This window comes from Pantherophis guttatus, chromosome 10 (genome assembly GCF_059756535.1).
Source record: "Pantherophis guttatus breed Tessera chromosome 10, ASM5975653v1, whole genome shotgun sequence".
In the NCBI taxonomy this organism is placed as follows: domain Eukaryota; kingdom Metazoa; phylum Chordata; class Lepidosauria; order Squamata; family Colubridae; genus Pantherophis; species Pantherophis guttatus.
The window spans coordinates 6,237,252-6,261,474 of record NC_142072.1 but is presented as its reverse complement, the minus strand read 5'-3'; the positions used below and the strand labels follow the sequence as shown (position 1 = coordinate 6,261,474).

General features: G+C 43.0%; 1 protein-coding gene and 1 long non-coding RNA gene across 2 annotated transcripts; one reads left to right on the top strand and one right to left on the bottom strand.

Annotated features, from left to right (window-relative positions):
* The first annotated feature begins 4,962 nt into the window (after positions 1-4,962).
* PLAUR (plasminogen activator, urokinase receptor) lies at positions 4,963-15,844 on the top strand. The gene is made up of 7 exons (XM_034438419.3): positions 4,963-5,229; positions 6,326-6,436; positions 7,492-7,650; positions 8,363-8,524; positions 11,325-11,462; positions 12,049-12,195; positions 14,015-15,844. The coding sequence occupies exons 1-7, from the start codon at positions 5,181-5,183 to the stop codon at positions 14,263-14,265; spliced, it is 1,017 nt and encodes a 338-aa protein (XP_034294310.2). The 5' UTR covers positions 4,963-5,180; the 3' UTR covers positions 14,266-15,844.
* Positions 15,845-18,149: 2,305 nt separating this feature from the next.
* LOC117677873 (uncharacterized) lies at positions 18,150-22,453 on the bottom strand. Its single transcript, XR_009623109.2, has 3 exons — positions 22,386-22,453; positions 21,400-21,521; positions 18,150-18,265 (listed from the first exon to the last, which is right to left on the bottom strand). It is a non-coding gene; the product is annotated as an uncharacterized LOC117677873 (long non-coding RNA).
* Between the last annotated feature and the right edge of the window lie 1,770 nt (positions 22,454-24,223).

The following is a 24,223-nucleotide window of genomic DNA, read 5'->3' as shown; positions in this document are numbered from 1 at the left end:
GGGGATTTTACAGTATCCTTCCCCTGCCATGCCCACCAAGCCACATCCACAGAACCGGTACTAAAAAAAAATTGAATTTCACCACTGAGAGACGCCATAAACCTCATGAGAAAAATCACTGGAACCAAAATATTTTTTAAAAAAATCATTGCATGCTATAAACAAATAAATACGTCTTACGAAATATTGACGTAGAAGAAATGAAACAAAATGTTCGTCTCTCTTCCGTTATCCAGTCTTGCATTATGTAAGATAATGGATAGATTTGTGTGTGTGTGCTTGTGTGTGCGTTGCAAATACAGCAATATATGAAAAATGCTTAGATCACTTCCCCCGTTTTTCAAGCCAAGAGAGTTTGAATCATGGCTGACTAAGGGCTTCCTTTTAGCCAATGCTAAAATCTAACCACAGGTGCTAAGATTTAAACCAAAATGTTCTTCATGGACTTCAGGGGGGGGGGGAAACTCTATAACCCTCCCCTAATCCTTCCAACAACAGCTTTTGCAAAATGCTGGATAAATAAGTAAATTTTGAACGCCTCCTAAACAATAGTCGGGATTACAGGCAATCCTCAATTTAACAATCATTCATTTAACAACTATTCAAACTTAGGACATGGAAGAAAAAAAAAGCAACTTACAACCAATCCTCAAAGACTCAAAAAATCCCTTTTTACAACCCTGTAATTCCTTCATTCAGGGTCAGAATCAGGAAAACTAGATGGAGCTGAACATTTACTGGTCAGATGCCCTTCCTGATGCCACATGGAGTTCACAATATATATTTTTTCTTCGTGTGCTAGGAGAGAGAGAAACATCTAACCACTACCTAGGATTGAACTAGGGGTGAAATGCTCCCAGTTCGGACCGGATCGCCTGATCCGGTAGCGATGGCGGCGGGTGGTTCGGAGAACCGGTAGCAAAAATCCCTTCTCCCCACCCCCCCACCCCGCCATGCCCAGCTGAACCGCACGATCATCAGAGGCTTTTTAAAAAATTTTAAAAGCATTTTTTCTACAACCTCTTCGGCCGAAAAAATGCTTTTAAAAGTAAAAAAAAAAAAAAAGACTCTGATGATCGTGCGGCTCAGTTGGGATCGTCAGAGGCTTTTAAAAGCATTTTTTTCTACAATCTCTTCAGCAGAAGAGGTTGCAGGAAAAAAATGCTTTTAAAAGCCTCTGACGATCAGGCAACTCAGCTGGGATCGTCAGAAGCTTTTAAAAGCATCTTTTTAGATGCTTTTTCTGCCGAAGAGGTTGTAGAAAAAATGGTTTTAAAAGTAAAAAAAAAAAAAAAGTTGGCCATGCCCACCCAGTCACATTACCCACCACCACCAAGCCACGCCCACAGAACCGGTAGTAACAAACTTTACATTTCACCACTGGATTGAACTCTCAACCTTCTGAGTGGGAGGCAAGAGTCTTCACCACTGGGTCACCACACTACTCAGACCCAAAGACTCAAAGAGATTCTTATATTCTTCACTGCAGTTGCTACACATACACACATAAATTTTTTATTAAAATGTTTTAAAAGAAAGAAAGAAAAAAATGAATACAGGCTAATAAAAAGCATGGGAGAAAAAAGAAAAAGAAAGAAAGAAAGCAAAAAGTTAATTCAAAATGCAAAAAAATGTGATGAAAAGAAAGGAGAAAAAAAATGAGCTTTCCTCTTTCCTGCACACATCTATCTGCCTTCAAGTATAAATTCCTGGCCTCTGGGCATGTCAAGAGGCTGAGTCAGAGGCTCTTTTGCCACACCGGATTTAGAATCTGGGACAGCTCACCTTTTCTCAGGAAGACGGTGGGCCAGAAGGATGCCGTTATTAAAGTTTAAAACATTTATTTATTTAGAACTCAAACAACGTGGCTCCGGGTGGTGTAAAACAGCACGAAATGAATTATTTTAAAAAAAATTAAAATAATATAAAATTAAAAAACAAAAAATAAAATTAAAAAAACAAATAAAAATGACAAAAAAAAAAGGAAACCGCTTAGCACTAAAGCAAAAAGCATGCAAGGCAAGTAAGATCTTTCCATCTCAGGTAAGCAGGGAGAGAAATCCTGCCTTTTGCACATGCTCTATAGAACCCTGGGGCTGCTGGCAATGGTTGTGGTATGCAGTTTTTAGCATACTAAGGCCCGTGTTTCTCAGGATACTTGAAGTTCAACTCCCAGAATTCCCCACCCAGCACCTCCAGAATTATAGGGAGGTATTTTGTCACCTGAGGAGAGAGCCCAGAGGTGGGTTGTTCCCGGTTCTGTTCCCGGTTCTATAGAACCGGTAGTAAAACTGGCAGGAGGCTCCGCCCACCCGCCCGGACGTCTTAACTGACGATCTGCACATGCGCAGAAGCGCACGCGCTCCTGTTGCGAACCGGTAGTAAAGGTTAAGTAGAACCCACCCCTGAGAGAGCCAACTTTCTAATGCACAAAAATTACCACACACACACACACACATACACAATTTGTGGCGCCTCAATTTATGGCTCTACCCTAAAATTAGCAACATGGGCTGGTCAGTTGAGTTTTGCGCACTCTGCAAAAGAGCATTTGATGAGCTTGTAGTTCAAGACATCATGTGAGCGGAGCCTTAGACAAAACCACAAGTGTGAACTTTGACAACCAACTCTTCCACAACCTCTTTGAAGTGTTCAAAGCAATATTGAGGGCCACAGAAAACCCTGCCCAGTGCCCAACGCTAATCTTTCATTTAAGCCAGGGGTGAAATCCAGCAGGTTCTGACAGGTTTTGGAGAACCGGTAGCAGAAATTTTGAGTAGTTCAGAGAACCGGCAAATACCACCTCTGGCTGGCCCCAGAGTAGGGAGGGAATGGGGATTTTGCAATATCCTTCCCCCAGGAGTGGGGAAGGAATGAGGATTTTGCAATATCCTTCCCCTGCCACGCCCACCAAGCCACAGAACCGGTAGTAAAAAAAACTGAATTTCACCACTGGTTTAAGCTGTCGTTTAATATCCTTTTTTAAAAAGGCAATTGTGATCTCCCGAATGAGTTTCGCTCTCGAGTTTTCAAACCACTTCACCAGGAGTCTTCAAACTTGTCCATTTTTAAGACTTGTGTGGATTTTAACTCCTGGCTGGGAAATTCTGGGAGATCTTGAAATTGACCTGAGATATACAGGTAATACTTTAGACCAGGGGTCTCCAACCTTGGCAACTTTATGCCTGGCGGACTTCAACTCCCAGAATTCCCCAGCCAGCTTTGCTGGAATTCTGGGAGTTGAAGTCCTCCAAGCTTAAAGTTACCAAGGTTGGAAAGCACTGCTTTAGACCACAATCAACTCCGTGGAGTCCCCCATTCATGATATCTGATGCAAATATTTAAGGAGTGAAACTTGCATTGTGCTGTTATGAGAGCCAGCTTGGTCTCTAATGCAAGGCTCCCCAAACTTGGCAATTTATGGTAGTTTTTTGGTTTTCTTATTAAAGCTCTATGACAGATCAAATGGGAAAGCAGTAATGTTGGATAATGATCCCTCTGTGCAAATAAAAATAATTTAAAGAATTATGAAAATAAAGGGTTGAAGGAATGAAGTGATGATTTTCCAAATTTTGTTACTGGCCATGGAATCCATTTTTAATAGTGCAATTGACCAAGTTGTGGGCAGTTGGCAGAGGATACAAGGCCACCGGGCCAGATGTTTGCATCTCCATTGCACCCAGAGAGGGATTAAGGGAAGAAAGAGAAGTAAAGGGATGGACCCAAAAGGGGAGGCAAAACCAAGACTTGTGGACTTCAACTCCCAGAATTCCCCAGCCAGGAGTTGAAGTCCACAAGTCTTAAAAGTTGCCAAGTTTGGAGAGGTCCTCTGTCTTGTGGTTAAGGCAGTAGGCTAGAAACCTGGAGGCTGTGAGGTCTAATCCCCTGTTAGGCATGAAATCCTACTAGGTGGGTGACTTTATACAGATTATACAGATTAACAGAGTTGGAAGGGACCTTGTAGGTCATCTAGTCCAACCCCCCACCCAAACAAGAGACCCTACACTATTTCTGACAGATGACAGTCCAGTCTCTTCTTGAAAGCCTCCAGGGATGAAGCTCCCACAACTTCCGAAGACAACTTCTGTTCCATGAGTTGATTGTTCTCAGTGTCAGAAAATTTCTCCTTTATTTCCAGGTGTTTTTTTTTGTTTTTTTTTTTTTGCTTTAATTTATATGCCGCCCTTCTCCGGAGACTCAGGGCGGCTTACAATGCATTAAGCAATAGCCTTCATACTTTTGTATATTTATACAAAGTCAGTTTATTGCCCCCACAATCCGGGTCCTCATTTTACCTACCTTAGAAAGGATGGAAGGCTGAGTCAACCTTGAGCCTGGTCAGATTTGAACTTGCAGTAGTTGCAAGCAGCAGATGTTAATAACAGTGCTTTAGTCCACTGTACTACAGGCTCTTCCTATTCAATAAGATTCAGGTTGAATCTCTCCTTGTTCAGTTTCCATCCATTTGGGCCAGTTACTCTGTCTCTCAGCCCAGCCCACCTCACAGGATTGTCGTCGTTATTGTGGGGCAAATAGGAGGAAGAATGAACATCAGTGATGTTTGCCACCTTGAGTTATTTTCTCTAAAAATAAAAATAATAAAGGCAAGGGAATGAATAAACAAAGCGATGCCGGCATCATCAACATCGTGAAGAAATCCCAGTTTGCTGCCCACAGCTCTGTATTTTTAACACCCGCAAGTGCAAAACACGTTAAACAAACCCAGGGCAACAAATATTTGGCACTTGCTTTTAGAAGCTGCCAAGGTTGGGAAATACCGCACTGAGGACTAGCCGCTTCTGCAAGCAAGGACGTTTCCAGCCTGTGTTTGCCCCCGACAGCTGATGGGGCCGCGAAGTGAAGTTTTCATCACTTCCCCGTTCTTCCGGACTCCTTCATTCCGCCGCTGCTGCGTCACTCCGAAACTTCTCTAAAAAAGAGGGACGTTTTTCTGCAAGTGATGCCCGGGGTGGAGTCAGGCTAGCTGGAGGAAGGGGGTGGCTTTCAAACTTAAGTAGGGCGCGAGAAGGAAGGAACCGCAGAGTCTCTCTCTCTTTTTTATCCTTCCTCCCCTTCGGGCTGCAAGAATTGCTCCAGGATCCACTCGCTTTGCGGATTACCAGCTCGCTCCTACGCCGCCGCCGCCGCCGCCCCGGGTCTCGTTCAAGCATCCTGAATCCATGAATTGCTTCTGGACCGGCGTTTTGTTCTCCTTGGTGGTGACAGACGGTAAAAAGCGAAAAAGAAAGAGAGGGGGGAGGGAGATGGAAGGTGGGTGGGGGGAGAGAGAGAGAGAGAGGAGGGATGAGAGACAGAAAGAGAGAGAGAGAGAGAGGAGAGAGAGAGAGACAGAGAGAGAGAGAGAGAGGAGAGAGAGAGAGAAAGAAAAAAGAGAAAGAGAGAGAAAGAAAGAAAGAAAGAAACAGACGAGGGAGAGATGGGGATGAGAGAAACAGAGAGAGAGAAGGAGAGAGAGAGAGAGAGAGAAAGAGAAAGAGAAAGAGAAAGAGAAAGAAAGAGAAACAGATGAGGAAGAGAGGAGGATGAGAGAGAGACAGAGAGACAGACAGAGAGACAGAGAGAAAAAGAAAAAGAGAGAGAAGGGGAGAGAGAAAGAAAGTGAGTGAGAAAGAGAGAAAGAGAGAAAGAGAGAAAAAGAAAGAGAGAGAAGGAGAGAGAGAAAGAAAGTGAGTGAGTGAGAGAGAGAGAGAAAGAGAGAAAGAGAGAAAAAGAAAGAGAGAAGGAGAGAGAGAAAGAAGGAAGGAAGGAAGGAAGGAAGGAAGGAAGGAAGGAAGGAGGGAGGGAAAAGGAAAAGGTGATGGTGGGATGCGAATGATTTTGTGTATTGTCTTTTGTGTAAAAAGGCTGTAGATGAAAGTTGCTCTTCAGATCTCTCAAATGAGTTTCGCTCCGGAGTTTTCAAAGTTTGCTTTTATGATTGGGGGGGCGGGGGGGAGGGATGAATCGATCCGGCTGATTTCAGAGCGTTTGTGAAGGAGGAGAGAAAAAAGTAGAATTGTAGTTTTCTCTATCCTCGTCTTTTTATTCTCAATAGGAAGGGGTGCCTAATGGTTACTGTTAAGAGTTTGGGCTGCAGAAATGCAGATGACCGCCAGAGGGCAGCGCAGAACTGGCACGTCTGAGTCTTGTAACTGCCCCCTAGCGGCTGTTGAGATTATGGCAGGCGAAAGAAAGGTTTTGTTTTCTAATCTGTTTCCTCTGTTTCACTTAACAACTGCAGCGGTCCCAATTGTAGCCGTAAACTGAGGATTTACCTATTGCACCCTGCTTTACTAATGACTTCCCTTTCTACTCCTTCTAATAGTTGCTGCCCTTCAGTGCTACTCCTGTAACGGGAACAGCGACTGCCGGGATACGGAGACGTGTAAAGAGCATCAGCAGATGTGCAGAACGACTGTCATGACCATAATCAGTCGTAAGTTTTTGGGAGGGACAAAAGGGAGGATGTGATAGGGGAAAGAGGGTGGGAGAGAAAGAGTGAATGGCCCATGGCTGATGGCTGATCCAGGCTGTATAGATCAGTGATGGCACGCGTGCCACAGAGCCTCACGTCGCCATTGCTACCAGTTCTCCGAACCACCTGCCACATTCGCTACCGGATCACCCAATCCGGTCTAAACCGGGAGTATTTCACCCCTGATAGAATAGAAGGGAAGGGAAGGGAAGGGAAGGGAAGGGAAGGGAAAGGAAGGGAGCTTGGATAGCTCTGCAGACTAAGCACTGTAATTTAACACCAGCTGTCTGCAATTAAAGTAAGTTCGAATCTCGCCAAGGCTCAAGGTTGACTCAGCCTTCCATCCTTTCTAAGGTAGGTAAATTGAGGACCCAGTTTGTGGGGGCAATAAGCTGACTTTGTATAAATATACAAAAGTATGAAGGCTATTGCTTAACGCATTGTAAGCCGCCCTGAGTCTCCGGAGAAGGGCGGCATATAAATCAATTTTTTTTTAAAAAAAGGGATAGGTAGGGTAGGATAGAACAGAACAGAACAGAACAGAATAATTGAACTGAATTGAATTGAATTCTTTATTGGCCAAGTGTGATTAGACGCACAAGGAATTTGTTTCCGGTGTGTAAGCTCTCAGTGTACATACAACAATAGTGATAAGCAACAAAGTTACAATCCTAAGAAGATAAGGAGATGGGTAATAGGGAAGAGGAGAATAAAGAGGGGAATTCTGCCTTTTTTAGATAGTTTATTTATTTATTTTATTTATTTTATTCAGCTTATATAGTTTGACAGTGTTGTGGGAATTAGTTGTTTAGCAGAGTGATGGCATGGGGGAAAAACTGTCCTTGTGTCTAGTTGTCTTGACATGCAATGTCCTGTAGCGTCGTTTTTCACGTTGCCAAGTGAAGGATGGGAAAAATCCACATTTAAAACGGAGAGCCGATTTGTACGTACGAGCTCGGGACCTTGCCCTGCCTACCGTTGTGTCTCTGCCTTTCTCTTCCTCCGTTGTCCTGCAGGACCCAAGATCTCCACCTACTTCCTCAAGGGCTGTGATGTCAGTGGAAAGCCTAATAATTCCATCTCACACCTTCTGGGCCATCGGCTGGTGTTTTTGGCAGAAGAACATTGTGAAACCGATCTGTGCAACAGTGGAATACCCAAGGAAGTGCCCAGAGGTACATATTTGAGCGCACAGGAGTTTTATTCAGGGACTGATACCTATAGTAGTGGCCAAAATTGTGGAAAAACTTTGGGAAAAGTGTATTTTTTAAAACTAGATAATAACACCACTTTTTTTTTTTGGAGTAGTAGTACCATAAAATTATATATCAATGGAAAGATAATTTAATCAAGAATGTAATGCAATAACTTTTAGGAAGGGCTTGCTATTAGAATAGCAGTTACAGTAGAAAGAAGAAAAGTGAAACACGTAGAAAAAAACGAGATATACAAAAATGATCACCATAGAAAAAACGAGATATACAATGACCACGGAGACGTCTTCGGACAGCGCTGGCTCTTTGGCTTTGAAACGGAGATGAGCACCGCCCCCTAGAGTCGGGAACGACTAGCACATATGTGCAAGGGGAACCTTTAGTTCCATTCAGTTGCCCAGACTCTACCCCCGCAAGGGATTATGGGGTCGTTAAATGAAGATGATGATGATAGCATCTGTATATGTATGTTATGTATGGATTTGGGTAGTTACATGCTTTCTCTTGAGAGCAGGCAACAGAATTTCATTTTTAATGTGGGCCAGTGTGCTCACACACAAAAACGTCAATAAAAGTTACCTATCTTATCTATAATAATACTGATTTAATATATGCAAACATACACAAAGACTCGTTCACTGTTTCAATGGTTTGCTGTTTTTTTCCTCGACAGTGAGGGATATGATCCGTATCCGAGGCCATAATGAAAACCTCCTGAATTGCTACTCTTGTACAGCTGCTGATAACACTTGTAACAACCCCAGTTTCACACAGATGCGTTGTTTCTGGCCCCAGGACAGGTGCATAGATATCGCCTCCTTGACGGATACAGGAGGTGAGTCATTACCTTCTTCCGATGTACAATTTTTTGGTCGCTTCTTCCCTCCGATGTCTTCGTTTCAGACAGGAAATCATGCATTTAACCTTCATTTTAGATCTTAGCCCTCAGAGCTCGCCGGGGTTAATTCAAGCATCGCGTGTTTGCCTATTAAACGTGTTTACAGATTTAACGAAATCTCTCGGTTTAAAAGAGGGATCAGAGGGGAGCCATTTTAAACCAATCCAATCCATATAGATTTAATACATCAATAAAATACACAGGGAGCCCTCGGGTTATAACCACAACAAAGCCCATTTTTTTTGTTGCTAAGCAAAATAGTTGTTAAGTGGATTTTATCCCATTTTACAACCTTTCTTTAGGGGTGGTCTTCAAAAATTTTAGCAAGGGGTTCTCTGCTTGGTTGCTGGGTGGGTGTGGCCATGGTGGGCGTGGCCTGGTCGGCTTCCTGCACCATGGTGGGAGGGGCGTTTTTGCCCTCCCCAGGCTCCGGAGGCTTTCTTTGAGTCTCCGGGAGGTTAAAAACGGCCTACTCAGGCTCCGGAGGCCCTCTGGAGGCCGGAAACTGGCCCTTTTCTGGCCTTCCCAAACTTTTGGTAATTTTTTGCCCTCCCTGAGCCTCCACGCACACCCTGCAATTATCTGCATCCAAAACAGTCTGCGTGGGGACTTCTGGGAGGGGAGGGGGTGTTGAAGTCCACAAGTCTTAAAGTTGCCAAGGTTGGAGACCCCTGGTCTAAATCAATGTTTCTCAACCTCGGGCTCTTGACTGGGGAATTCTGGGAATTGAAGTCCACGCATCTTCAAGGGGCCAATGTGGAGAAATGCTGGTTCAAACACAGACGATACAAAATATATTTAAGCAGGATTCATCTTACCCAGAAAGCTACAAAGCTGACCAAAATTAAAACTAACCAAGCCTTTGCATGTTTGTAAGTGGAGTTGTTGTAATTAGCCAAATTAAAGGAATGGGCAAATATAGCTCAGGCAAAAATGTATTTAGAGATTTTATGTGATGCTCCAATTTGTAGTAACTTTTAGAAAATTTCAATTTTCCAGTAGTTTAAAAGATGGCAAATGGTGCACCATTCACCACACACCCACCCACTCACCCCACCAAATAAATACACTGTATATAATTAGCATTTAACTCCCCCATTCTCAGAATTGTGTGATGTCTACTAAGACGATGAAAAAACTCACAGCCAGCACTATTGTGCCGAATAATAAAGTCATTTTTTTGCCCTCTGTATGTGGGGATTAAAAATTAGCATTTTTCACTCCTCCGTTCTCAAAACTGTGGTGTTTTGTTTGGGCTGGATGGGTTCTAGTAAGAAGGTAAACCAACTCTCCCAGCTTTACTATGCAAAATAATACAGTCGCTATTATTATTTTTGCCATAAAAGGCGTGACAATTTTACATTTCAAATGTGATGGTTTACAGCAGTGGTTCTCAATTCACTATTCACTATTTTAAATTGCATGGGTTTCAATTCCCAGAATTTCCCAGGCAGCATGTGGATTCTTTAGAAGATTCCCTTTGAATTCGAATAAATGATTAAGGATCCCAAAGAGCTTTGATTTATGTGGGTTATATAGATTAATATCAGGGGTTACCCTTATTATTATTATTATTATTATTATTATTATTATTATTATTATTATCCCGAACCAGTAGTAAAAAAAATGCTTTAAAAAAGTAAAAAAAAAAAAAAAGGTTCCCACGATCACGGGCACAGCTGATTGTCACAGCTGATTATCGGAATCTTTTTTTAACTTCTTTTAGTTAAAAAATGCTTTAAAAAGTAAAAAAAAAAGCTGGCCAAGCCCACCCAGTCACATGAACCCCCCCCCTCCAAGACATGCCCACCAAGCTACGCCCACAGAACCGGTAGGGAATTTTTTTTAATTTCACCACTGATTAATATGTACTACATTAAGAATTAAACCTGAGAATGGTTATAGTAATTATTTATTTGACTCTGGGATTCCCCTGAACAGATCTTGGGGATCTCCAGAGTACACTTTGAGAAACCCTTGTCTAGAGGTCTATGGTACAAGTCATGGTTGTCCCAAAAGTACTTTTCAAAGAAAAAAGGAAGCATTTTTGGGTCAGCAACCTAGAACTAAGGAGAAATTTCCTGACAGTGAGAACAATTAACCAACCGGTGGGACAGCTTGCCTTTAGAAGTTGTGGCTGCTCTGTCACTGGAGGTTTTTAAGAAGAGATTAGACAACTATTTGTCTAATCTGAAATTAGACAGCTATGAGCTTGAGCAGAGCTTGTCTGCTTGAGCCAGGGGTTGGACTAGAACAGGGGTCTCCAACCTTGGCAACTTTAAGACTTATGGATTTCAACTCCAACTTTGGCAACTTTAAGACTTATGGATTTCAACTCCAACTTTGGCAACTTTAAGACTTATGGATTTCAACTCCAACCTTGGCAACTTTAAGACTTATGGATTTCAACTCCAACTTTGGCAACTTTAAGACTTATGGATTTCAACTCCAACCTTGGCAACTTTAAGACTTATGGATTTCAACTCCAACTTTGGCAACTTTAAGACTGGTGGACTTCAACTCCCAGAATTCCTCAGCCAGCAGCTGGCTGAGGAACTCTGGGAGTTGAAGTCCACCAGTCTTAAAGTTGCCAAGGTTGGGGACCCTTGGATACTAGAAGACCTCCAAGGTCCATCCCAGCTCTGTTATTCTGTTAAGGAATCTCAACTCATGGAACAGTGTGCCCCCTGGAGGCCAAAAACACATTTACACCATTGTTTTTCCATCCCATTGGTAGAATTACCCAAGGATCAAGAACGTATCAAAGGCTGCGGCCAGCTTTCCCACTGCCAGGATGCTCTGGGCTTCCAAAACCACAAGAGTTTCCACATGGTCAAGTGTTGTAACTCCAGCTTGTGTAACAATGATGTGCAAGGTAGGTCAACCACAACGTTGTTTTAGAGCGGTAAAAAGAGGCCTGCAGAAAAAGAAAGAGTAGCACGTATAATAGGGCTCCCCAGATGTTAGTTTGAGGACCTTCGATCATGCTCAGTTCTCATTCATCTCCTGTGGGCTGGGCTTAGCCCCCTCTTGGCGTGAAAGCCATGGTGAAATCACCCATCATAGCATCCTTTGCAGGGTGACCTAATGATACATCTGAAGTCAAAGACATACAGACAAATATTTATTTTATTTTATTTTATTTTATTTTATTTTATTTTATTTTATTTTATTTTATTTTATTTTATTTTATTTTATTTTATTTTATTTTATTTTATTTTATTTTATTTTATTTTATTTATTTTATCGAGGGCTCGCGCTTGCTTCGCTCGTGTGCACGCTTTGCTTCTGCGCATACGCAAATTGCCGATGATGACATCCGGGGTGGTGGGCGGAGCCTCCCGCCGGTTTTACTACCGGTTCTTGCGAACCGGTCCGAACCAGGGGCAACCCACCACTGCAGCAACCCTTTGCTTAATGCAGTAAGGAAACCAATTCACAGAGGTTGCTTCTCTTTGCAGATTACAAGCGGGCTCCCTTGCCCTTGAACGGGGTTACATGCCACAGCTGCGAAGGAAACGCCACTCACGGTTGTGCCCCGGATAACATCACAACCGTGCAATGCCGAGGCCCCATGGCTAAGTGCCTAGAAGCCTCAGGAATCCACGGTGAGTCACTTGTGAGAAATTCCTCTTGCACTCTCTCTCTCGCTCTCTCTCTCTCGCTCGCTCTCTCTCTCTCTCCCTCCCTCCCTCCCTCCCTCCCTCCCTCTCTAACATGCCTGAGGTGTTCTGAACTAGGCCTCCCTAGATCACGAAGCAGACTCCTCGTCCCGATAAAACCTCTTTTATTTAGGTTAAAGGGAAATTCCTCTCTAGCAAAGTCCCGGCAAACAGTCTTTTGTGAGATTTCACAACTACAGACCCTTTATCAGGCTTGGAGAGTTGCCAGGCCGATATCTTCCAAACGCCACGCTGGAACAGCAACAATTACTTGGCAAGAACGGAGGAACAGATCTTCGCCCTCGTGAATTGAACTGTCTCCTGCAAACTCCCCTCCCCTTCGCTCCTCTTTAGTCCCCATGGGAGGGGCCATTCACCATCCACCTGTGCCTTTACTCCCGAGTCGGCCCTTGTTCCTTAGCTGTTCCCTTCTCCTGGCAGCTCTGCGCATGTGCACATCGGGAACAGGCTCCAGCTTTTCTTCTGCCCCACTGATATCCACTCCGAAGGCAGCTGATAACTGTCGGAAGGCCCTGGTTCCCTCTCTGCCTCAGACGCAGAGCCCACATTAGACCCTTCCCCAGACTCCAGGACTGGCCCATGTTCCTCCCCAACCTCCACACTCTCTGAGTCTGCCACCAGCTCTGCTGGCGGGCCACAACACAAGGAGAAAGATATGGAAATAAATCTACAGAAATTGTGAGCCTGCTTCAAATGGACTAAGAGTTTCAAGCTGGCTTCAGAGTTGGGTGGAAACTCTTGTCTTTCTCAATGATCCAGACCATCTCTTGGTAGATGAAGAGAATTTTCTCAATCTGCCAATTTATCAGAATGGTATTTGCCAGTGTTTCTTAACCTTGGCAACTTGAAGATATGTGGAATTCTGGGAGTTGAAGCCCACACATCTTCCACTTGCCAAGGTAAGGAAACCCTGGTGTAGGAAGTCCACCTTCCCTTAAGTTCTCAGAGCTGAGAGAGATGGTTGTCAGTCATATGCAATTCTGACAGAATCCATATATCTGTTCCTGTAACCATTGTATAACCATCTGAAGAGCAAAAATGCATGAGTTCCGTTCCGTTCAAGAGTTTAAAAGCCCCAAAAAGAGCATTTCTCAATCATGGCAACTTGGGTGGACTTTTAACATGCTGACTGCAGAATTCTGGGAGTTGAAGTCCATCCATCTTAAAGTTGGCTGCCTAGAGAATTCTGGGAGTTGAAGTCCATCCATCTTAAAGTCGGCCGGCTGGAGAATTCTGGGAGTTGAAGTCCATCCATCTTAAAGTTGGCCAGCTGGAGAATTCTGGGAGTTGAAGTCCATCCATCTTAAAGTTGGCCAGCTGGAGAATTCTGGGAGTTGAAGTCCATCCATCTTAAAGTTGGCTGACTAGAGAATTCTGGGAGTTGAAGTCCATCCATCTTAAAGTCGGCCGGCTGGAGAAGTCTGGGAGTTGAAGTCCATCCATCTTAAAATTGCCATGGTTGAGAAACGCACCCTAGAATAAAGTCTGGCTAGCTATATCTAACCAGTCCCATACTGGACAAAACTGGTTATGTAGCCTCTGCCTCCTAGTGGTCAGCAGAACTGGGGGCATGACTTAATGTAATACCTATCTTTCCCCTCAAGAGCTTAAGGGAAAATGAACTGTATGTACCATTCAGATACCTTCTGCTTCCTACACTATGTTGTAAGACTGCATCTTTCCACGCTACGGTCCAAGTGGGAAAGGAAGACTCAGTTGCTCTCTTGCTTTCTCCCTCATTCAGGCATCTCTGGGAACTATTCCATCGTCAAAGGTTGTGCATCCCCTTCTTGGTGCAACAGTCCCTACACTTCCATCTACAAGAACCTGGGCAGCGTAGAAACCCACTGCTGTACTGGTGATCTGTGCAACAGCTTGATCATCGATGGAAAGCTAAAACCGTCTCCAAGGAGCCAAGCCAACCACCTCACCTTGGCCCACCATGCTATTATGTCAACGGGTCTCCTGCTTTTTATCGTTTTTCTCCTTTCTTGAGAAAGCTCCTGACCTCCAAGAGGAAGACGGATGCTTACTCCAGATCTGGACCAAGTAGGACTTAGAACTAGGACCTTTTCTACTTCTCCCCAATATTTAATGCAGCTGGGAATAAACAGGGAATTCCTGCTGAGAGCCCCTCCTTATGCAGGATTGCACACCTCACACCATTAAAGAGACCACAAGAATCCCTACAAAACCAGGGGTGAAGAAGAGACCGTTCTCGGGGACCAAAGAGTAGGTTTTCCAAGCACTCATGAGCCTCTCAATCTTCTCCCCTCCCTTTTTCAAAACGGTCATTAGCCAAGCTATCCATGCTTCCTTGAGGATATTTATTTTTCTTGAATATACGCAGGTAGTCCTCCGCTTACGACCACAACTGAGGCCAACGTCTCTGGTGCTAAGCGAGACATTTGTTAAGTGAGTTTTGCCCCGTTTTACAACTATTCTCCCTCCGCCTCTGAGCAATTTTGCCTCGTTGCAGCAAACAGCCTGCTTTACTTTCATTTTCGTTTTCAGCAGAGCTTGATTAGCACAAGGGGGGAAAAAAAATCTGCTCCAGCAATTTTCTTCCTTGCAGCAAGCAGCAGCAGAGGCCCGCGCAAAACAGCTGAGAGCAAAACAGCTGAGAGTCGGGAGGCCGATCCAATCAACTTGTGCTAATTAGGTTGTGCTGAAACTGAAAGGAGCTGTTTTTTAGTGGGGGGGGGAAGGTGCGTTTTATACTCTGAAAAATATGGTATATACCGCTTCACAGTGCTTTACAGTCCTCTCTAAGTGGTTTACAGAGTCAGCATATTTGCCCCCAGCAATCTGGGTCCTCATTTTACCCACCTTGGAAGGATAAACGGTCGTAAGTCACTTTTTTTAGTGCTGTTGTAACTTCGAACGGTCACAAAACTGTTGTAAGTCGAGGACTACCTGCAAGATGGCCAGCAGCCAGATCAGTATGGATAGCTTGGTGAGAATTTAGTTACGTGTTGTAAAAGAAGGGCTAGTGGCTAGGAAGGCCCGTGCTTCCTGATATCTTAGGTTTCTGCTCAACAGGATAGAATAGAATAACAGAGTTGGAAGGGCCCCTCAGAGGTCTTCTAGTCCAACCCCCTGCTTAGGCAGGAAACCCTACACCACTTCAGACAAATGGTTATCCAATCTCTTCTTAAAAACTTCCAGTGTTGGATCAATGAATGTAAGTCAAGACTGCTGAATTATAGCAAAGGTGCTGGACACGCATCTCGTGGGGAAAATCCTTATTTTTCATAGCCCGCCGTATAGGACACCATGAAATTCCTCATTCCTTTTATTTATACCTTCTCGATGCTATGAAGGACTCTTTTTAGCTGCTTGAACTCATGAAGATTCAGCCTTGTGGTCTTTTAAAATCTGGGTGGGGCACTCAAGAGCCGTCCCTGCCTTACCTACAAAGTTTGACTCATTATTGACACGAGGAACTTAAAAACGAGGAGCAGCTATTTTCCTCTTTTAGAAGTTTGTTAGCAGCGTGGAATGGTTTCTTCCTGTTATTTTATTATTTTATATATCTATTTATGGTAATAAAATATTTTTGTAACATTCAAAATGTATTCTTGCGGGCTTACTGTATTTTAATCATATTGACACTACAGACGGGTGTTCCTTCTAGATCAGTGTTTCTCAACCTTGGAAGCTTGAAGATGGGTGGACATCAACTCCCAGAATCCCCCAGCCAGCGTTGCTGGCTGGGGGATTCTGGGAGTTGAAGTCTACCCATCTTCAAGCTTCCAAGGTTGAGAAACACTGTTCTAGATGGAAGATAGAAAAGAGGTTTCGATGCCAAAGAGAATATAAAGGAGAATATTTGTAGATTAGGGTTGAAATGAGGGGTCCTTGCTGTACTCTGAGCCTGGTCATTTTCTTGCAGACATTTTATGACCCAACTAGGTAACATCCTCAGTGCCAGATGGGGGAAGAGGAGGTGTGGACTTCAACTCCCAGAATTCTCAGAATGGCTAGGGAATTCTGGGAGCTGAAGTCCATACAGCTTAAAGTTGCTGAAGTTGAGAAAAACTGAGATAAGCAAAACTCTTAAAATGAGCCCATCTCATTGGAGGTGGCATTTTTCACACATTCAGATCAAAGGAATAAAACGCAAACGTAAGTTTAATAATGTAAGAGTCGCTTTTTAATGTAATGAATAAATCGTTAAATAAAGCAAGGAGCTACTTCTGCTTGCTTTTTTAAATGAACCTGCTTGCTCTGGCCTCTTTTATTTCCTCTAACACCAGATGTGATCAAAATTCGGATGCTTGGCAACTGGTTCATATTTATGACGGTTGCATTCTGTGACCTGACAAGTAAAATCAACGAGGAAGCCATGTTCACTTAACAACCGTGTTACTAACTTAACAACAGCAGCGAATTCTGTCAATGCCCCCCTCGGAGTCTGAATCTGAGACACAAGACGAACAGCTGAGAGAGAGCGGGAGACTGGCTCCGTTGGCTGTAGAGGAAACTGGGGAAGGGCAAACTCAGGCTGGGCAGAGCAGGGGAGAGGTAGAACAAGGGAGAGGGGGTTCAGATGAAGACCAAGGCCCACCCCCTCCTCATCCTAGGGCGCGCAGGGAAGAACGCAGAAGAGAGCAACGTGGGTTGTGTAGCTTACGAGGAAGAAAAGGGCCCCAATTCCCTTCACAAGGCACACCTGGGGATGGAGTTTAAAGGAGAGGCAATTGGGAGGGGCAATTGTTGGGAACAAACGCTGAATTCATCTAGTGTTGGGAGTTGTGGCCTGTATTCCTGGCATTCCTCCTAACCAGAGGTGGGTTTCACATATTTTTACCACCGGTCCGCCACGCACCGAAAATGTGAGCACGCACCCTCACTTCGCACACGCTCACTTCACGCATGTGCACGCATGCACCTGGCCTTCAGCACATGCGCTTTGCTTGCGCGTGCGTCTTGCACACCTGTGCACGGCTTAGAAAATGTGGCATAGCACCGGGGTAGGGGAGTGGGCCCACCAGCCGTTGCCACTACTGGTTCTCCCGAGCGGATGCTGCCCTGATTGGGCCATGTGACTGATTGTTTGGGGTTGAACCGGGGGAAAACTTTTATTTTTATTTAGGTGAAAACCAAGGGGCCTCTCAGAGTTGGTTTTCACCAGATGTGTGCCAATATGATATTTCCAATAAAGCTGTTCTTTGAGGAATTCACCTGCCTCGGAAAGTTTCGCTTGCAATATTACTTGGAACCCTGACAGGCTACCTGCGTAGAGTTTATTTTAGCCAGCTATCCAAAATCATGGCTGGGCTTACAGTGTCTTAAAGATGTCTTAAACTCACTTCACAAATGTCTCACTTAACAACAGAAATGTTGGGCTCAATTGTGGTCGTTAGTCGAGGACCACCTGTGCTTATTTGGGAAACTTAAATGAGCGCAATGCTACCATTATGCCACTAGAGGGCATAATGGCAGCATGTGTAGTCTCATCTGGCTATTTGTTCCATAAATATATTTAGGTTAGTATTTGAAGTATCTTTTTAACATTTATATTTTATTGTGTTTAATCAAGATGAAATGTTAATATATATTGCCGGTTCATGTATGATATGCCATACATTAAATAAATAAATTTAGCTTATCCTTTTATTGTACACACTTTAAAAGTAAATTTTCCTTTACTGGGGATAGCACAGTATCTAATTCCATAATCAGCTGTGATAAAACTAAGAATTTTCCATGCGAGCACTGATAGACATCTGCAGAATTGTTTTTCTTTCTTTCTTTCTTTCCTTCTTTCTTTCTTTCTTTCTTTCTTTCTTTCTTTCTTTCTTTCTTTCTTTTTCTTTCTTTCTTCCTTCCTTCCTTCCTTCCTTCCTTCCTTCCTTTCTTTCTTTCTTTCTTTCTTTTTTTGGTGATGCTTTTAAGGCTTTAAGGAAATCTCAGGTCACTGTGGCATCCTCTGGAACCAAATGTGCCATCAGATAATCATTTCTCACAGGACCAATGGCAGAAATGCTTCCTATGTAAAGAGCAATAGAATGAGCAGCATTTAATTAATTGAATTTTAATTTCAGTCAAATTAAGGATTTCCTAGCTCTATCCTCTTTTACTCCTATATCACAGTTTGTCACTATAGGCCCACTGTGCCCAGGGGTGAAATCCAGCAGGTTCTGACAGGTTCTGGAGAACCGGTAGCGGAAATTTTGAGCAGTTCAGAGAACCGGTAACGGAAATTTTGACTGGTTTGGAGAACCAGCAAATGTTACCTCTGACTGGCCCGAGTGGGGTGGGAATGGAGATTTTGCAATATCCTTCCCCCAGGAGTGGGGTGGGAATGGAGATTTTGCAGTATCCTTCCCCTGCCACGCCCAACCAAGCCACGCCCACAGAACCAGTAGTAAAAATAATTGGATTTCACCACTGACTATGCCCTTAGTAAGATAATGGTTTTTTCCCTGTCCACTTGTGTCCGACTCTAGGGTGCGATGCTCATCTCTGTTTTGTGGCCAAGGGAGTCAGCCAGAGATTGTATTCAGCTGGTTTGCACCAGTTTGGGCGAACCGGGCCTGCCCACTTGCCTCGGCTCCAAATCATGCTATTTAGGCACGTTTTTGAGGCTGGGCCAGGGGTGGGTTCTACTTACCTTTACTATCGGTTCGCAACAGGAGCATAGATCATCAATTATGACGTCCAGGCGGAGCCTCACGCCACTTTTACTACTGGTTCTAAAGAACCGGACAGAACTGCTTTAAAGCCTTTTTCCCTTCCTCAAAGATCTTGCAGCCCTCATTTCTTCTACTCCGGCTTTAATTGCAGCTCAACACAGAATGAAGAGATTCTCAGTCCTTACCAAATCCTGTGAAATGCGTCTCCCACCCCAGGGTTAAATCATTGTTAATGTTTAATAATATTAAAGAGTGTTGAATGGCCCCAGTAGTATTAACACCTCTGGGACTGTTAAAAAGCCGTTGATCCATAAAGAAAAAAAAAAAAAAAACCCCAGCAACCACTTAATCAGCCTACTAGGATTTGGAAAATTTAAAAGGTAGAAATCTGTTTCGACGTGCATGGAGAGACCAAAAAAAAAGGGGGGGGAACTAAAAATGAGTCTGCCCTGGGCCACGTTATTCTTTTCACTTTGCATTCCCGACTCCATCGGTAGAACTTCGTGCTCTGAAAGTGAAAGAATGAATTAGAGGCTGTTTTACATAACATCCGTTCTAAAAGAATTCCCACAGCTGGGTTTTCCTTACCTGACCATGTTTTCAGTAATACGTTGCAGATCCTATTTGCTCTTTGATCTGTTATTTGAGCCAGTGCATCCCTATGTTGTTGTTATTGTTGTTGTTGTTGTTGTTATTATTGGTTAATCTTTAGAGAGATTCACAGCCTTTGAGTCTGGTTAATAGCTCAGCAGCTCGAGTCCTAACCAAGGACACAGGAACTGTTAAGGTGGTTATTATATTATTATTATTACAGCCATATTAAAACAACATATACCCACAAAATTTAAAAACAGTTTAAAATATATTAAAAATTTGGCCCTTATATTAAAAACTACAAACACCCAATTAAAATTCATTTTCTAAGCCAGCCCGGCCTGTTGAAACAAAAGAGTCTTAAGGGCACGGCAAAAAGTACGTAGGTCGGGGATCATGCGAATCTCCGGGGACAATTCATTCCAGAGGGTAGGTGCCCCCACAGAGAAGGCTCTCCCCCTGGGTGTCGCCAGTCGACATTGTTTGGCCGACGGCACCCTGAGGAGACCCTCTCTCTGTGGGAGCATATTGGCCGGTGGGAGGCTATCGGTGGCAGAAGGCGATCTCGTACATACCCAGGTCCTATGTAGGCACCTTCCTGAAAATTAAGCCATCTAAGAATTGAGGAGGGTCTCTGCATCTCCTATCTGGGGTGGGCTTTCTTGGGGTGGGGACACATGTGAGAGAAGGCACTGCCCCCCAGGCGTTTTATACAGAATAACAGAGTTGGAAGGGACCTTGGAGGTCTTCTAGTCCAACCCTCTGCTCAAGCAGCAGATCTTATACCATTTCCATTTATACCAGACAACTGACTGTCCAATCTTTTCTTCAAAACTTCCAGTGATGGAGCACCCACAACTTCTGAAGGCAAACCATTCCAGCGATTAATTGTTCTGAAGTTAGAAATACACGTTTTTCTTTATTGGTTCTCTCCTTGATTTGTTCCCATCTGCTGCTTCTTGTTTTCCATCTATTGCTTCTGGTCTTGCCTTCAGGTGCTTGGAGAATACGTTGGTTTCATGTCATTCATGTGGCTTTAATTCTTGTATTTGGAACTTGGCCTGGCCGTAAATGACTCTGAGTCAGCATTGTTTCTTTTATATTGTGCATTTTTTTTTTGACCTTGACCTTCTTGCTGTTTTCTATGCTTGACTGAGCTGCACTCTCTCTCTCTCTCTCTCTCTCTCTCTCCTTCCTTCCTTCCCTCCCTATCTATCTATCTATCTATCTATCTATCTATCTATCTATCTGATGTCAGCACTTCAAACTGCATTTACTATAGTGCTGACATAAGAAGGAGAAGCGGAGGCGTCTGGAAAGGGACGTTTGACTTTTCACCTACTTATTTTCCCTGGAGATAATATCCCCTAGGAGATGTGATGGGAAGGGGGAAATTCCTTTGAGCTGGAGCAGTGGATTAGGGGTAGAATGACTTGGAAGATGGCCAATGAGTGCAGGGGAGTGGGGAACGGAAAGGGAGGGTTTTGGGTCTGGAAGTCAGTGTTGGTTTCGATGGAGTCGGAGTTAGAATGTCGTGCTTAATAAATGGGAGTTTTTCTTCAAAGACTTTGTTTGAAATGCAATTTATTTGAGACGACCTCGAAACCTGACATCTATCTATCTATCTATCTATCTATCTATCTATCTATCTCTCCCCCTCCCTCCCCCCTTCCATTCTTGGATCTCTGTGCTAATGCATAAGATCCCATGACACAACCTGGTAGCTGGTGTGGGAATAATGTGCAAATGGGCATAATTAAAGATGAGTATTTCACACCTACCTTGGTCACCACTCCTCTTCCTACATGTAAGGTATTCACCAGGAAAACAAAAATGATCTTGTTTTTACCGAGCTGTGAATAGATTTGCCACTTAGTGTTTTAAACCATCATACCTTCTTCTCCCATGCTGACGTGGGCTCAGGGTTGACGTGACTCAAACCATCCAAGATTTCTTTTACAGGCTTCTGTAATTCACTGTACATGTTGCACAATTTCCTGGACTATTGGAGTTAATCTGGGACAGGAAACAATAAAAACAGATGATCCAGGCAAGAGGCAAGGAAGCCACCAAGATTTTTTTTTTTTTTAAAGGTAGCATGAAATATATTATTCCTTTCCGGGCTGGTATAACAAGCTGAGCCCAACCAACAGGCCAGGGTTGGGATTATTAACAGGCATGCAAAAACCGTGAGAATCCTGCTATTTCAGAAAGAGTGGTAGAGCAAGCAGAATTTCAGTTTTTCAGTGTGAATCACAGCAAACTTGACCTACCTTGTGATTTCAATCCAATGTAGAGTCTGATGCATTACAGCTAGTCCCCATTTAGCAACCGCACTCAAACCCAGCAACTTGGTCATTATTAAGAGAAGCAATTGCTAGCCTCGTGGTGTGACCGGAACAATCTGGAACTGAACATACTCAAAACCATAGAAATGATGGTAGACTTTAGGAGAAACCCTTCCATACTTCCACCTCTCACAATACTAGACAACACAGTATCAACAGTTCAAATTTCTAGGTTCTACCATATCGCAAGATCTAAAATGGACAGCTAACATCAAAAACGTCATCAAAAAAGCACAACAAAGAATGTTCTTTCTGCACCAACTCAGAAAGCTCAAACTGCCCAAGGAGCTGGTGACCCAGTTCTACAGAGGAATTATTGAGTCTGTCATCTGCACCTCCATAACTGTCTGGTTTGGCTCTGCAACCCAACAAGACAGACACAGACTTCAAAGGATAATTAGAACTGCAGAAAAAACAATGGCTACCAACCTGCCTTCCATTGAGGACCTGTATACTGTACGAGTCAAAAAGAGGGCTGTGATAATATTTACAGACCCCTCACATCCTGGACATAAACTGTTTCAACTCCTACCTTCAAAACGACGCTATAGAGCACTGCACACCAGAACAACTAGAAACAAGAACAGTTTTTCCCCGAACACCATCACTCTGCTAAACAAATAATTCCCTCAACACTGTCAAACTATTTACTACGTCTGCACTACTATTAATCTTCTCATCGTTCCCATCACCTATCTCCTTCCACTTATGACTGTATGACTACAATTTTGTTGCCTGTATCCTTACGATTTATATTGATAGTTTCCTGATTGCTTATTTGTACCCTATGACTATCATTAAGTGTTGTACCTTATGATTCTTGATGAACGTATCTTTTCTTTTATGTACTCCGAGAGCATATGCACCAAGACAAATTCCTTGTGTGTCCAATCACATTTGGCCAATAAAAAATTCTATTCTATTCAGTGAAACCGTAACCGTGCTTACAATCTTCCTTCAGCTTTCCATATGAAAAAGCAAAGGTCATAAATGCGAGGATTGGTCTGCAAAGGTCATAAATGTGAGGATTGGTTGCAAAGTTACTTTTTCGACACCGTTGTAATTCTGAACGGCCACTAAAAAAAGGCAGTCAAAGACAGTCACTAAATGAGACTTTCTGTAATTTCTATTGCTATTCCTCAGTTTGTATTTACTGTCTCATCTAGCAGGGCTTCTCAAAGAGGTTAACAAAACAAAAGACAGAAATATATACTACAAATGCCATGAAGACATAATTAAAATGAAAGCATGGAAGTGATAAAATCACCTTGCATTTTTTTAGTCATTCAGCTTTTTTATTTGAAAATGTTTTGCACAAAAGTACAAAAGAAACAGAACCAAAAAATGTTGAATGTTTCACATAAATGTTTTTTTTAAAGTATCCAAAAATGATAAGAATTCCCCTTTAAAAACCCTACCAAAAAAAAAAAAACCACACAGAAAGCAACAAGAAATTAAATAAATAATAACAAAAAAGGATAACAAACTAGCCAAATAGGTCATACACCTGTCAATTCAAGGTCAGTTTAAAACAATGTCACATCTTTGAAATGTTCTAGATTTTTTTAAAATCTAGAAACTGTGCCTGGTACAAAACAACCACAAAAAACAACATATATATATATAATATATATATAATTTATATTTAACTGATAAAGAAATAAAGGGAGACTAGTATAGATCTATTTCAAGCAATTTAGCTCTCATCAGCTAGCCACACCCCTACTTGGATTCGAACTTGGGCTGCCTGCAGGTAGCCACAAGTTCTCTTCCCTTCATCATCTTGAGCCAGGGGAGAGCTTAAATGTTTTTCTATCGAGACACCTGGTCTACCCCAGCATGTGGGAGGGAGCATACTGCATCCCTTTCGCCTTTCAGCTCCAATCCAGGAGCCCTCAAGCAGACGCATTAACGACAAACCATTTTATACCAAATTTATATTTCGCTGATAAAGAAATAAAGGGAGACTACTATCTATCTATCTATCTATCTATCTATCTATCTATCTATCTAAAGTGTTTTTCTGTCGAAGCATCTGGTCTACCCCAATATGGGAGGAAGCATACTGCTTCCCTTTTGCCTTTCAGCTTCAATCCAGGAGCCCTCAAGCAGTTGCATTCACAACAAACCATTTTATACCAAATTTATATTTCGGGTTTTCTCCCGCGTAAAATTGGAAGTGTCTTGGCGACGTTTCGACGAAGTCTCATTCGTCATCTTCAGGCTGGTGTTTTAAAACAAATATATATATATTTGTTTTCTTCTCTTATCATAGGCCCTTTATGTGTATTTCTCCTCAGCCGAGTATTTTCCTACGTAAACCAAGATTTTCAAAATGCTACCATAGCTCAGTGAAATCACATTCACTAG

What these genes read in the sequence shown, in the direction of transcription:
- PLAUR (XM_034438419.3), top strand. Translation starts at nt 5,181, where the DNA reads ATGAATTGCTTCTGGACCGGCGTTTTGTTCTCCTTGGTGGTGACAGAC. An exon ending in GTGTAACAATGATGTGCAAG is followed by an intron (nt 11,463 to 12,048) that starts GTAGGTCAACCA and finishes TTCTCTTTGCAG; the next exon opens with ATTACAAGCGGGCTCCCTTG. An exon ending in AGAAGCCTCAGGAATCCACG is followed by an intron (nt 12,196 to 14,014) that starts GTGAGTCACTTG and finishes TCCCTCATTCAG; the next exon opens with GCATCTCTGGGAACTATTCC.